We start from the raw sequence: 14,585 nt of genomic DNA, 5'->3' as shown, positions 1-14,585 counted from the left end.
GCCAAACCAAACTGGTATTTAACTGCTTTGTCTAAGTTAATTCTGAGCAACCAGAATTGTCTCTACCTGTCTAACTACTTCTATTGGCAGACCCAGGTTTTCGTCACTGATGTAGGTCAGTAGACTAATTTTAAGCTAAGACTAAGATAATCAGAAAAAAAATACACATCAGAGTTTCTTTCTGGACATGCATTAAAAAGGATTCATATGCTCTGTGTGCAGAGCAATAGGTATTTTTTTGTCCTAATAGCAAGCCTGTATGATATGATGCAGAAGCTGAACTACCTGGGCTTTTGCAACTTTGCATAGAAACCAGATGTTTTAGTGGTTGATTTAGCTTCCCCCCAGAGGTCTGCCAGTATCAGGGCAGTGTCAGCTATATATCAGGTGTGATCAGCTTCAGTAAAGTGTAGAATCAGATGTACAGTGGGTTCATGTCACAGAGCCAGCCTAGTTATAGATAGTAGTAAAAACAACACTTTGCTAGTTTTGTGGCATGTATTTCATGCCGTGCTACATGGCATTTACCCGGGAAGTACTCCAGGCACTAGCCCAGGAGATTAATATAAGCTGACACAGTTCATTTTTTAGTTTTTGTTAAGGTAATCATATCACTCCCACTGCTAATGCAGTTTGCTGTGAGAAATTGGAATATGCAGTAAATGGCACAGAAGAAATCGCATAGAGACTTGCTGGTAATCATAAGTGTAACAGCAACCTACACACTGTTATCCACAGCTTTTGATACTGGTATGGCAGGAGCAATCGAGTAAGAAGTTGCCTAAATGCCCAAAGAAACAAGAGGGAGGAGGAATTTTCAGTTTGTGCTATTTGTGTAGGCTGGATTACACAGGAAAAAACAGAGTGGACTCCAGCTCTGTGGTTAATAATAAAGGGATCTGATAATGGAAAAATCTCAGAATTACAAAATGCATTCTCGCTACTACATGTTTTCTAAAATGGTTATGCAGAATGTAGAAAGCTGAAGTTTTTAGGTGTCAGGAAGATAATAACAGTATGATTTTATTTCAAACTTTAGGAGTTTTATGTGGATTACCTATGATTTCCTGAGCTGCCTGAATGTGCTGATTGCACCTCTTAGAACCTCTAAAATATAAATCTGTGGTGACATCTATTATGGCAAATTCTTCATTAGAGAATAACTGTGGAAAGTCTGGGAGGTTACTGGTGAAGACTTCCAGATGTCTTCTGACACATGTAAACAGATCAAAAATAGTTCCATCAAGCTCCACCTTGTGTAAATAATTCCTGCAAGAAGTATCATCATCAATGAATATGAAGATGACAAATTTAAAAGTAAGAGTACAATATGGAATTGTAATAATTTGTGTTTATATTATGGATACAAAGGAAATTTGAAATATCTGCTTAGAACCTGCTTTTTAGATGTTCTCATGAGATAAGCAAATGATATCAACAATCATCAGCTATTGGATACTGGCAGCATATGATTAAAAACAGAGTGAGGAATTTATTCCTTGTTTTAGTTGCTGAAGATTTTGTTAAGGTGCTGGTGAATCTCAGCAACACAAAGGCATTTAGTGATAATTTATTGTAACTTTTTTCCATTACTTCCTTTAAGTCCCATTTCCAGGTTGTTGGGGTTTTTTTCTGTTTCATCCCTGTGTTAAATCCCCGCTGCATGTAGTAGCACTACTGAAATTAACCCACACCAACATGTCCCTTTCCAATAAGTTAGTAATTACAAATACTTCCACAGTGACTGAGATCAGTGATTTGAAACAGTTGCCACTTACTGAATAGGATGTTACAAATATTCTTGCCACGAGTTTTTTTTTTTGCAGAGCAGCTTTTTCCTCTAAAAACAGGTAACGATCCCATGAAAGCTGGAAATTGGTCTTTGCTCCAGGGATTCTTTATAATCCCTGCAGATGATGACTGAATAATGCAGTTTGATTTAAAACAAAACAAAACAACATCAACAAACAAACAAAACAAACAAACAAAACAGGACAACTGTTTGAAACCTTGTTTCTTCTTTTTCAGCCTAGTTGGAGAAGAGACAGAGACCAAAAATGCCACCAGCAACAGGAGCACCGGAGTACCCACCTCCAGATGGAGGTTGGGGATGGGTTGTGGTCTTTGGGGCTTTTATCTCCATTGGATTTTCCTACGCATTCCCCAAAGCCATCACAGTATTCTTTAAAGAAATACAAGAAATCTTCCACACATCATATAGTGAGATAGCTTGGATATCATCGATAATGTTAGCTGTCATGTATGCAGGAGGTAAGACATTTGTGAAATTTGCATATACCATAGTTTTTTTGTTGGTTCTTTATTATTTGTTTGTTTTTTCCTATGGTCTTAAAGCATCTAAAGTTAATTACTACGTGATTTTATCATTATTGCCTAAAGAAAAACATGGGCTTCTTTTTGTGTCATACTTTTCAGAGAGTACTGGTAGCCACATCATCACTAAACACTTTACTTTCTCTTTAAAAACATTTCATATTCTCTTCGTTTTTTCCAATGCTGGCTGAGACAGAGATGTTATTAAGATGTCTTGACAAATGATGTCAGTATCAATGAAAGCTTGTTGTTCAGATATTTTGATCCCATTTTTATTCATATAATAATAGAGAACCATACATTATTAATCATAATTTAGAGAGAATCATAAAGGATTTTATAGGACCAGCAATAATAATGAAGTGATTCACCAAAACTCACCAGATTAAGAAGTAATTTGAACTAATGTGATCAGGAGTGCAGAAAAAGAGCAGGTATGTCTTGCCACATTCAGGTCCCCTTCAATGTAATTTCTTCTTAATAGATACATCAGGACTTGCACTGTGGAGTGTACATACGTAACTGTGGGGGCCGCTGAAGAGTGCTAGACCCATCTGGAACAAAGGAAGAGCACAGGGATTGAAAAGCTGAAATTTTTTTCTGCTTTCACTGTGCTGTGACTTTTGACCTGGACTCTTTTTCACTACATTTTCTAATTGGAGCTAAATTTTCTAAGGGCAGATTTGTTTTATAGCTCAGGTGCTGTTATTTTGTTATAATTTTTGAATAATGTTTAATTTATGCTGTTTCTGTGATCTCAAAGTTCACCCAAGTTTTATTACTAGTACAGGTGCAAATCACAGGACATTTAGCTGTGGCCATTTTCATCTGCGAGGAGCAATGTGCACAACTCTTCATATAAAATACAAGGCATTCAGTACTTATACCTTTTCTCTAATACTTCTTTTACTGTTCTGAGCATCAAGCATGCTAACTTCGCCTGTGCATTAAAAATTACAAAATGTTTTACTATTCATACTGCTAACACCTACTGCAGTTGCTATGAAGATCTGTTGCATAGCTAGAGTAAGCAAAGTTGTTTGGATATCACATAGACTTGTGGTTTTAAAATGCTGAGAATAACGACCCTGCCTGATATAAACACTCTTTGAAGCCATAGCTTCTCTAGAAACACTTCCTAAAACATAGGCCATTTAGACAATCACTGGCAGAATATGAAATAGCAATCAGGAAAAACATTACTGAAGGAAATCACTCCTTTGTTTTTATTGTCTGAAGGTGGTTTGTTTCCTTAGCATTTGATGTGCTGTAGTACAAGTTGCATTGTTTACTATGAAGTGTGATATGTACATCTGTGATGAACACTGTGTTCATCATACTACTAATTATGGTAACCTGAAAACATCTAAGATCTGTCATCCTCATTAGAGCTTAGCATTTAATCTATTAATCATCACAGTGGGGTCAGCAAATAAGTTAGAATCTGTGCAGACACTCTTGCTTTGGAGGCTGCAGCCTCTTGCAGTAATTAGCTGGCATCTGTGTTACAGTAACAAGATATTAACTTACCTTTCAGTGCCTGAGAAAAAAGCAACACCAAAACCAACAGCTAATAAAAGGCATCCAGTAAGGAGCTAAAAGAATGTTAATTATGTTTATCGCTTACTTCATACTTAGAATAAATGGCATTAAATTATAGCAGACCATCTGGCAATCCATATGCTCTCCTGCAGTCTCGGTTAATTTCAGCAAATAGGTCAAGCACAGCATTCACCCCATTAGGAAAGCACTAAGCAGAGGTGACAAATCTGAAAAATCAAATCAATATAAAGCTCTATTTCCCTTTCAGTCTGGAACAATATGCACTTTCATACCGGGTTTTGTTGTTTTTTTGTGGGGTTTGTTTGTTTGTTTGTTTTCTTAAGCTCTATCTCTCTCCACCCCCCTGCCATCACCTGGAGGTTTGTTAGAGTTTACTAAAAAGCCAACCCAAAAAGCAAGGTTCTGTGATGTGATCAAGGTTACAGGTACTGCATGGCCTCTACTGTTCAGCCCATGCTTGAAAAAAGCACCCTCTGGAGAAGAGCAATAGTTCAGTCTCCATGGCAACTCCTTCTTTTGCCTCTCTTGAGCAGAGACTGTCAATTGTATCAAATTAAGGGTGATGGTTTTGTGATGGACTCCTACACCCAAAGGACTGTGACTGAGACCACCAAACTTTTGTTACTGGAGAACAGAAGGTGGGATAAAATGGAATTGAGTTATTGTGACAGGGCATTCTGTGTTTCTGTATATGTGTGAACACATATATATTTAAATGTTTCTGCATGTATGTATTCTTATATACATAAACAATATATGTATTCATATTCTTACAGAGCCATATTTATGCTCTAATGCACACATGGATAAATTAAGTCAACAAAAATACCAAATACAATCGACCTCAAGTTCTCTCAGTTCATTCTTTTCCAAAACTTCGCTTCTCACTTTGTGTGGTATTAACAGCAAAAAGTGATTAGAGTTTCATATCGGAGCTTGATCTGTTTTCAGTAAAAATGTTTTCATTGCTTTCAGTGTAGGTTTGATAGCAGCCTTAGTGGCAGCTATGAAAGCCATGTGACAGGTCAGGTGGTTTCAGACACAGCTGACCTTGAGTTTTAGATTTCCTTAGGGAAAGAACAATTGGTTTACTCACTTGTCTTTAACTCTTTTTCTGTCATTTTTCCAAGGACAATTTCAGGTTTGTTTTTTCATGTCTTTGTTTTTTGTTTTGCTCTTTTTATTTCCCAAATAACTTTTTTGCTGTATCATTGGTTATAGAGATTAGTTTGAGAGCTGATAAATCCTTCAAGCCATACCCAGCTGTGAAATGTGGGATAGTCTTGCGAGTCTAAGATTCCAAAAAGAAGGGTACATTTAAATTCTAGATTGTATAAGTAAATAATTTACAGAACAAGTTGGACCCCTTTTGAAGAAAGATACTATAGAAGTGTAAGTAGGGTCCATTGCCATTTTTCAAAACACTCTCATAATTTAAAAATTGCAGCATTAAATACCTTCCTCTTACTTCTATATTTCTTAAGTTGTTAAATTTTGAGGTTCAGTATTTCCAAACAGTAGCAAACCTTTAAAACCCTGGTGACAACACAAAAGTAACCTATAGACAAATTCTCATTTTGACTTTGTCAAATATTGATTTGGAAAATAAAATATCATACAGTATGTTAAAAATATTTGAGATTATATCTCTGTGGGTGTTTTGGTGATATTGCTGTGAAGATGAAATGGCGTGCACAGTGGAAATGACAGTTGCAAAATCCATGGAACACAAACAACAGATGGTTATAGGTTTTTACTTTTGGGCAGGACCTGAGCTTCTACACTTTTTTCCTCCCTGGTAATATTTTCATATTTTACAAATACTGGCACAAGGAATTCAGTGGCCATGGATAGGGACATTGAAAAGCTTTCTTAAATTGACCTATGTCCTTTGTTGTCAGGGACATGCATTTTTCTCCATCATAGTATGCAAAGTATTGAATTTTAATAACATCATTTAGAGTGTCCTTGAAAGCAGAACTTATCAACTTGCTGAATGCCTCATGGGCATGAGGGAATACTTCACATTTAGCCTAAAATACATGTAAAACATCTACCTCAATTTGAGACTCAAAGATAAAGGCAAAGAAGTCATAATGAGATGACACAAGAAGAGAGCATTTTGAATCTTACTAGCAAATGGAGATAAGTACAAAAAAGAGGTACTGGGAGTAACAAAAATATTATATGCTTACAATAGCTCAGTTTTTAAAAAATAAGACCTGAATGCTAAGGAAGCCCGATTAAGTCTCTGAAAGGTAATACAGCTACTTCTTAAATTTCTTGGAAAGCTTTGAATTTTAGTAAAACTGCACCTTGTAGGGCAGTGTTCTGCAGTAGCAATGGCTGTTTGAAACAGAGGCCTTCCCTAATGTTTAGGAAACACACTTTGAAATGCTCATGAGAGCAAAGATGAAAAAAAGCAGCTTTGTTGTAGATGGTTTTATACAGTTTTTCAAACAGGTTTTTCATCCTATCTACAGGAGCAAGCTGGTTTTTTATTCTGCAACTTCTTATGTTTGGCTGAACAGATAACATCTAATTGTTGAATATTTGGTGCCTTTTGAGGATCCAGTTTTCTCAGGTTTTCGTGAAACATAGTTTTTACTTGGATCTACTCACACTCAGGAAGCCAGTCCCAAAGTTAAGGACATGCTGACACAAAGAAATAAGGGTTTTTTGCCTATAATTGTACACTTAATTGTGAGTAATTGTCAGAAAGATGTCACATGACAAAGAATTCCCACTGTGCTTCTGCCAGGCTCTTTCAGTGTCCAGATCATAGGTTATTAGTAATTATTTGATGCATATCATAGAAACATTTGTGGTGACTTCAATTTAATTAACTCAAGCCCTTTACTAAAGCAGTTATAATTTACATACAAGTAGGCAACGTGGATTACATAATAAACATTAGTTAAGCACTCTTTTCCTATTGAAGGAAGATTTGCTTATCGTCATTTGGTTCTATGGCCAGGGATTTCTACAAGTCAGTATTGACAGCTTTTTTATCTGCAAAGAAGATTCCTTTTTTTCTCTCCCACTTAGTTTCATGTAGTGGGTTAAAGTCAAACAATAATACATAACATGCATCATAAAATGCATTTTCTAAGGGGCTGAAACTTCAGGTTTGAGTAAGAAAGTTATCAAGTGTCACCATTTGACTCAGGTTCGACAACAATGCTCTCAATCCCCTTGCACCCAGGTAGGGAAGGAGAGAGAAAAAGAGAGAGACTTGGCTGGATTGAAAACTAAACTACACAGCTTTAATTTAACACTAATGTTATAAGAAAATATATACAATTATATACAAATGTGTTCAGGAAATGTACAAAGCCCCTGTTGCCTCCCCCCACCCCCAGCAGCTCCCACAGCACTCTCCTTAGTTGCGAACAGTCCTGAAAAATCCTGGGCTGCTGCTGGAGAGAGCACAGAGTGATTAGCGTCAGGAGAGCTCAAGCCTGGGGGTCAATGGTGATGGATGGACGGAGTCCTCCCCTGATGCCGGCCATGAATGGAAGAGAAGGGAAGAAGAAGCAGGAAGGAAGTTGTCTTCTGTGATCTCTGACCTTCCTCTGAGCTTACATAGATATATGGAATATCTCAGGCCAGTTTTGCTGTCTGTCTAATTCAGCCTCCTACGGGGGGGTCATAAATCTCCCTTGTAGTGTCTGACCCAGCAGAGTAAAGGTGTGACTTTGGAGACCCAGCAGTTAGAAAAACATTCCAGCTGTTAACAGCCCAAGCTGGAACACTTTGGTACTAGTTAAAAGAAAGCTAACTGAAGGAAAAAAAGTCAGTAGAAGGAAAAATAGCTTCATCCTGGCTCAAACGAGGACATCAAGGTACAAAATTAGGCCTTTGATATGTTCATTGAGCTTGTAAAACTTTGAAGAAAGAATGCTTATTTTGTGTACACTAATAACGTTGGATTAGTTCCCATATAGTTTTTCATATCACTGGATCATACAATAGTTGCATTTGTGATGTGTGTCACATAATTCAAAGGTAATGAAACAATGGTCTAGCACAACTGGGAATCATGAGATATTTAGGCAGATACCAGAGAAGCACTGTGGGGAAGGAAAAGTCTGTGTATACCATTGTAGTCACAACATCACTTCAAGTGAAATAATAAACCCAGCACTTTACAAAGAACTTATTATAGAATTGTACTGGTCCATTGTTTTGGAATGTCTAAGAACTATTCCCTTGTTTATTTTGAAGGGTATATTCAAGGGAAACAGTGTTGTACTGATATGTTTAGAAGATATTCTTAGCCAATATCAAATGGCAACAGGTGAGATTTTGGCTGTGACTCATAAAGCTGTGTAATCTATAGTCATTAACAGAGGTAGTTGGAACAGGGACTTAGTGACAGGTTTATGCTTATACCAGGGAACTACAGAAATAAAAGAATAAGTAGGTTTAAGATTGTCTTTTAGGATTATATTACAGGCTTTTAAAATTGATTAACTGGTTTTGAAAATTTTTGCAGAGATCACATATGACACACATAGATAAACATATATACCAAAATAAGAGTTTTTGGTTGGTCAGAACCTTTTCATCTCACAGTGATATTCTATTAAGATTATGTCTATCAAAAAGCACAAACAACTGCAGTTTTCACAGGTAATGTATGATTTGGTGGTGCATGCAAACAAAATAAAAGCTTACCTTTCTTTCCCACCATTGTTACACTTTTTTATTAATTGTCAAGAAACAGTTAAGCATTTTCACTGCAGTTTTGCTTGACTTTTGTTCAGGTGAATATGTAGTATGAGTAGACTACCAAATGAAATATTGTGATTAAAATACGAGACTGTATTGTGAAATAAGACATTGATTTCCTCATCTAGTTCAAACACGTCTTTGATCACTTTCCCACTGATGATGGGAATATGTGCCCTGTTTTGTTTTCTATGTGTACTGCTTTCAAATACTTAAGGGTAAGTGCTTTGACATTTAGAAAACTTTGAAGAAAGTACTGACACCTTCACAGCTTTTTAACAATAGTAACTAGAGACTATATGGACAGGATTTCTGTTTAATATTCCTCAGCATAGGTACCTACATCTGATCCAACCTTCTGTTGTCAGTCACTAAAAAAGGGATCTTCTGATTCATCCCTTCATAAGTTAAAATAAAAAAAATATTCATGTTTTAGAAAGACTTCTCTGTCTTTTGAGTGCTAAAGGAATCTAGGGGGAGAGTTCTGATGCCCGTTTTTCACAAATCTCAGGTGATGCCACACTACATGATCATTGCCCTATACTAATACATTATATTTCACTCCCTGGAGACCCTGAAATCTAAGAATATTCCTGTTACATGATTTTGAGCTTGCTCCAGTTAAGGTTTTATTTTCTTTAGTCTTCCTCTTCTATGTTCCATGGGTTTTAATTCTCCCACATTTCAGTGACACTGATTCAGTTGTACTAGTTTTAATACTATTTAAAATATCTAGTAATTTTAAGATTACCTATTATCTTGTAGATCTTCTGTAATCTTGCAATGACTTTCCTCATACCCGTAATTTCCTTTCTTCCAACACCAGCTACAAAAAAAACCAAAACACAACTGGGAGAATAACTGGTTTATTTAATAATTGAAAAAGTTTGCATTCTTTTGTAGCTGATTATAAGCTGATAGAAATCTAAGGATCTGTTATATTTTTTTTTTGTCTGTGAGTGATTTGAAAGTTGAGTACACTAAAGTCTCTTTGTAACAAGATCCTCAAATACTTCCCTATCAGTATCATCTGGCAGTACCAATTTTGTCATAGTACAAACCTTACTCATACTGCTCTCCTATGGAGGACTTATTTGCTCTTCTAGGAGCAGAACTTACTTCACTGAATTTTTTTCTTCTGTTAGACAAATGAACTTCTCTGTCCTGCACATGCAGCTTCCATATTTGCAGATGTGTCCTAGATTTTATCTTGTTATTTTCTGCATCATGCAGTACAACTTAAAATCAGGACTTCCCAAGGACTTTGCAATAGCTTTCAGCATAGGACTGTCACAAGAGAAGAGGACAGTTGTCCTGTTTGGGCTTTCCTAGAAGGCAGAGTAATCTAATGTCCTCAAAAGTTAAATTTCACTCAGAAAAGCTTCAAGAGCAGTTCTGTTCTAAGTTATTTGATTTACTGACATGTACCCAGATGGCAGAATTAATCCCTCCTTATTGTGACATTGCTAAGCTTTGACTGTATGTAACTAAGTAGCTGAATCTGTTGTTATTTGCCTAATCAGAATAGATGTCATTTCTAGAGCAGCATGTAAATAAACAAAGTGCAGGGGGTTTTACTTATGGATATTCAACTTAGACTGTCTTTGCAAGAACAGTTCCATCCATAAGAAACCAAGGCTCTTTAGCTATTGACATGAAACATTTAATTAAGGAACATAAGGTTTTAAAGCCTGTGCAAAGCATGATGTTAGTTATGGTAAAATAAGATTTTTAGTCAATTAGTTTATCTGGACATGTGTCCAGCAAAATGCAGTAAAATGAAATAATTAAAGTAAAATAAATACATTCTTGGTAAAGGACCTTAGGTCATGTGCTACATATGGCAAATATGCAGTTTTATTTGCCTTTATAGCCCATGTTCTGGAGTCCCAGTTTGGCTAGTGACACTGGAAAAAAGAAATAATGACAGTAGGAAACCTTACTCTACATAGTCATGGATGACGGTTCACTATCTTATGCTTTTATCAGAGACATGTAAAATAACTGCTTGGGACTCTATTCCAATTATGGGCACCAAGGCACTAATCCTGCAAATTGTGCATAATTTTACATAAATAGTCTTTTCACCTGCTTAAAGTCAACATCTAAACATGTATATATATGGATGCAAATATGGTTATCCACAGGTGTTTGTAACACCACCATCTCTTGACAGCATACCATCAATGACTTAAATGTTCTCAGAGGCACTCATTAAAATCTCATTTTTAGTTATAACAACCTTAAAAAGATGTTATCCGTAAATGTTTAATGTCTTTTCCCCCAAATAAAATATAAATAAGATAAAGAAGATTAGCTTTGAGGATTTATGGTATTTGAGCAAAACTGGTGGAATTCACTTTATTGAAGTAATAATTTGATTAAACTTTTGCCTTATTTGTCAGAAAGCTTATCTCTGTTTCATAAATAAAAAGGAAAAATCTAAGGACACAATGCAATATGACCTGAAGTATGAGACTCCTAACTTCAATTTTAGCTTATTGGCTTCCACAGAGTTCCAGTGCTGCAAAGTGCACCAAAGAATGGAGAATCAGGCCCTGTGACTGTAAGGATTGTTCTGATTATTCTTTGAAGCGACAAACTACGTAACAAAACACTTTCAGGTAGTGACCTGAAATTTTATGATTCTCATGTGAGAAGAGAATGTAGTCAACGTTAGAGATGGTTGTAAGGGGCTGATGGCCTTCATAATAATTTTTGATTAACACATTTTTTTTGTCATGGAAAGTTACAGATGTATTTTTTTTGTAAAGAAAAAAAAAAAAAGGAAAAAGATAAAAAGAAGTTTATGAAAGAAACCTCACACACCTCTCTTTCCTGTGGGCTGGATCTGCAGAAGGACATCTCCCAGAATGTGATGGGGCAATTCATCTCAGAGTGAGGTTCACTGTATGTTAACTGACTGCATATATGATAATGAGTAACACAGTTCAGCAACTGGGCTTATACAAAATTTAAAAATTGTAGAGTTGTATTTTTTTAAGACAGTTTGGCAATGAAATGCAATATAGTACTGAATGACCGGAAACAAACTATTAGCAATTATTTTGAAAAGCTAAGAGGAAGAATTAGATCATAGGAATAACGGATAGTTGTATTTCTAATTTCTTTGTTTGCATGACAGAATACATTTGAGGTATTTCCAAGTGACTTTTTGAAGAGTTTGTATTAAACTGAAAATTCTAAGACTTGAAATTTTTATTTCAGCTTGACAATAAAATGAATGCTGAAGCATAAGAATATTTAATGCAATGCTAATCCTATGTATCATTCCTTAAAAATCAAATATCATGTCACAAAGACAGTACATGTGGGAGTGATCCTCTTGTCTTTCACATGGCACCATAGCTTGTATCTGTGCAAAGAGTGTGCAAGGTTATATAAAACTTTGTCATTGTGATTTAGAAGCTTTTCATATTTACTTACTCAAATGTAAATAGTAACCTGAGTGCCAAGCACTTGACCCTATGCTCAGAGAAACAGAGCAGAAGTGGCATATAGGATTAAGACAAGAACAAACATTATCACAGAATTTATTCCAGATAATTTCTCCTGTTCTTATAAAAAATTTACCTGGCAAGGTGTTGATATACATATTGCCTAGATCAGTCAACTTTCTAAAGCAATTTCTTTTCAGTAAGATGGATTAAAACTCACTAAAGAAACATAGTTCCTCCTGTGGGAAGAAAATAATTCTTTCATTACTAAACCTAAGTAGTGTTCTCCTATCAGGCACACATGTTAAATCCTTGCAGAAGTGGGTATATTTCATTGGATTATTTTAATATGTTCTGGCTGAAGAATATCAGCACAACTCCTTAGATGAGTGCTGGGTCCAGGAATGCATGGTACGTAGGCAGCATCTGTAATACAAATAATGAGAAGCCTATCTCTTAATGGGCATTATTTTATTTTGAATTTATGATGCATCACAATGTTTATAAGTAAGCTGCTTGACATTACTCAGTGAAGAATAAGGTTTCTGCCAGTGGCGGGTTGTTTTATTTCTTTACACTAGGTAACACATACGTCAGATTCAAAAGCCACACAAATATTATCTTCAAGTGCAGTAAGATAGCACTAGGCCACCAAGCCACTTCATGTTGCTTCTTTCACCAGAGCTCAAATATTATCTGTTCATGTAAGCAGACCCAATCTAGACTTTGCCCCATCTGCCACCCCCCCATCATTTTCAGAAAACCTTGTATATGGAGATGTATCCTTTGCTGCTACAAGGGAAAAGACTGTGTATAAAACACTGCACGTATTTCCTCTCTAGTCCAGGCAAAACAAATGCTACAAAGACCTTTACCCAACCCCCTCATAATGTACTCCTTTCCCACTGCGTAAGTCCCAGGCTTCCTCTACTAATTTTTTATTATTCTTTCACTCTTTACTTGGTCATATTTTATGGAATATTGTTTTAATAAGAGAAGCCATGCTTTCCTCCTCATTAGAGGAATTAACCATGTTTTGATTTATTAAAGCCCATGGAAAGTGTATTTGTTGAAAAAGTCAACAAAAGAAATGGCATTTAACTATACACTGGAAACATATAAAAGTTTGAAAGATGCTTCAGGTAAAGTTCTTTCCATTGTAGATGGAAATCTAAAAGTGCCAACTTGATGACAAATCTGAACCTGATGACAAAAGGTATGTGAAGTGGGTATGGGAATATTGCAAAGATTAGCTGGCATCTACTCAGATAATGTATAGATTGAAAAAAAAGTATCTGATTCCTCTTTCAGTTCTATTGGATAGAGTGCTATTCTTGGGCATGTGTATTTTGCTGTAAAAGGTTAGGGAGAAGTAGGGAGAAAAGAATGAGTAGAGAAGAGATTAGCATTCATTCTCAAATTATTCATTAATCACGAAATATTTTCCTCAATATTATTATTTTTGAAAAGCAGTTAAATGTGGGTTGTCTAAAGTTGAAGTAAATTGGAAAATGTTCTGATCTGAACCTGTGGAACATTTTGAGTCCTGGACCTGTTCACTAAATTCTCTCAACAGGTTCTGCTTATTTTGTTAGTACTGTTGATCAAGAGCTCCCGAGAACCGAGATTCCTGGTCTCCCCTTTTGTGAATACTGGGAAAAATCTTGATTCTGTACCTGGTATGATCCCATTCATGTACTACTGTTGTCTGCCCTTACACTCTAAATACCTTAAGTGTGAAAACTTAGTTAGAATGCTGAATTCCCATTTTGTATGGTTCCTTTGAAACACAAATTCCCTTCACCCTCCTCTTTCCTTTTCCTTTTCCCTTCTACTCTCACTTCCCCCTTCCTCTTCTTGTTCTCACAGTACTTTGTGAACTAAATATTATTCACATATATTTACTTTATGCAGTTCTTCAGATATGGATCTAATTTATGAGCTACAAAGGCCTTTGGGAAATTCGCAGAAGCACAAAATCATCAGAATCGGAAGGGACCTCCAGAGATCGTCTGGTCTAACTCCTCACTTAAGTAGGATGGCCTAGATCACACTACACAGGACTGCTTCCAGGAAGGTCTTGACTGTCTCCAGAGAAGGGAACTCCACAACCTCCCTGGGCAGCCTGTTCCAGTGCTCTGTCACCCTCACCATAAAGAACTTTTTCCTCGTATTTAAATGGAATTTACTATGTTTCAGATTGTGCCCACTGCTCCTCATCCTGTCACTGGGAAATACTGAAAAGGATCTGGCTCCACTCTTTTGCATCCACCCTTGAGATATTTACAGGCATGAGTAAGGTCTCCCCTCAGCCTTCCCTTCACCAGGATAAAGAGTCCCAGTTCTCTCAACCTTTCCTCATAAGGAAGATGCTCCAATCTCCCAGTCATCTTTGTTGGTCTTCGCTGGACTGTCCCTAGTAGTTCCCTGTCTCTCTTGAACTGGGGAGCCCAGAACTCCAGAAGCATTCCAGCAAGTGACCTCACCAGGGCAGAG

At 36.4% G+C, this 14,585-nt stretch overlaps 1 protein-coding gene across 4 annotated transcripts in view; it reads left to right on the top strand.

Moving 5' to 3' along the window:
- SLC16A7 (solute carrier family 16 member 7) overlaps nucleotides 1-14,585 on the top strand; it is an 88,512-nt gene that overhangs the window by 48,896 nt on the left and 25,031 nt on the right. For 3 of the 4 annotated variants that reach the window (XM_051621320.1, XM_051621328.1, XM_051621338.1), the window contains exon 2: nucleotides 2,029-2,271. In XM_051621320.1, the coding sequence (XP_051477280.1) occupies nucleotides 2,058-2,271 (214 nt within the window). In that variant the 5' untranslated portion in view covers nucleotides 2,029-2,057. Of the gene's footprint in view, nucleotides 1-1,296; nucleotides 1,318-2,028; nucleotides 2,272-14,585 lie in introns of those variants that run through there. The other variant, XM_051621347.1, reaches the window with a different exon arrangement.

This window comes from Apus apus, chromosome 1, assembly GCF_020740795.1.
Source record: "Apus apus isolate bApuApu2 chromosome 1, bApuApu2.pri.cur, whole genome shotgun sequence".
Taxonomy (NCBI): Eukaryota; Metazoa; Chordata; class Aves; order Apodiformes; family Apodidae; genus Apus; species Apus apus.
This window is presented reverse-complemented; position numbering and strand designations above follow the sequence as displayed.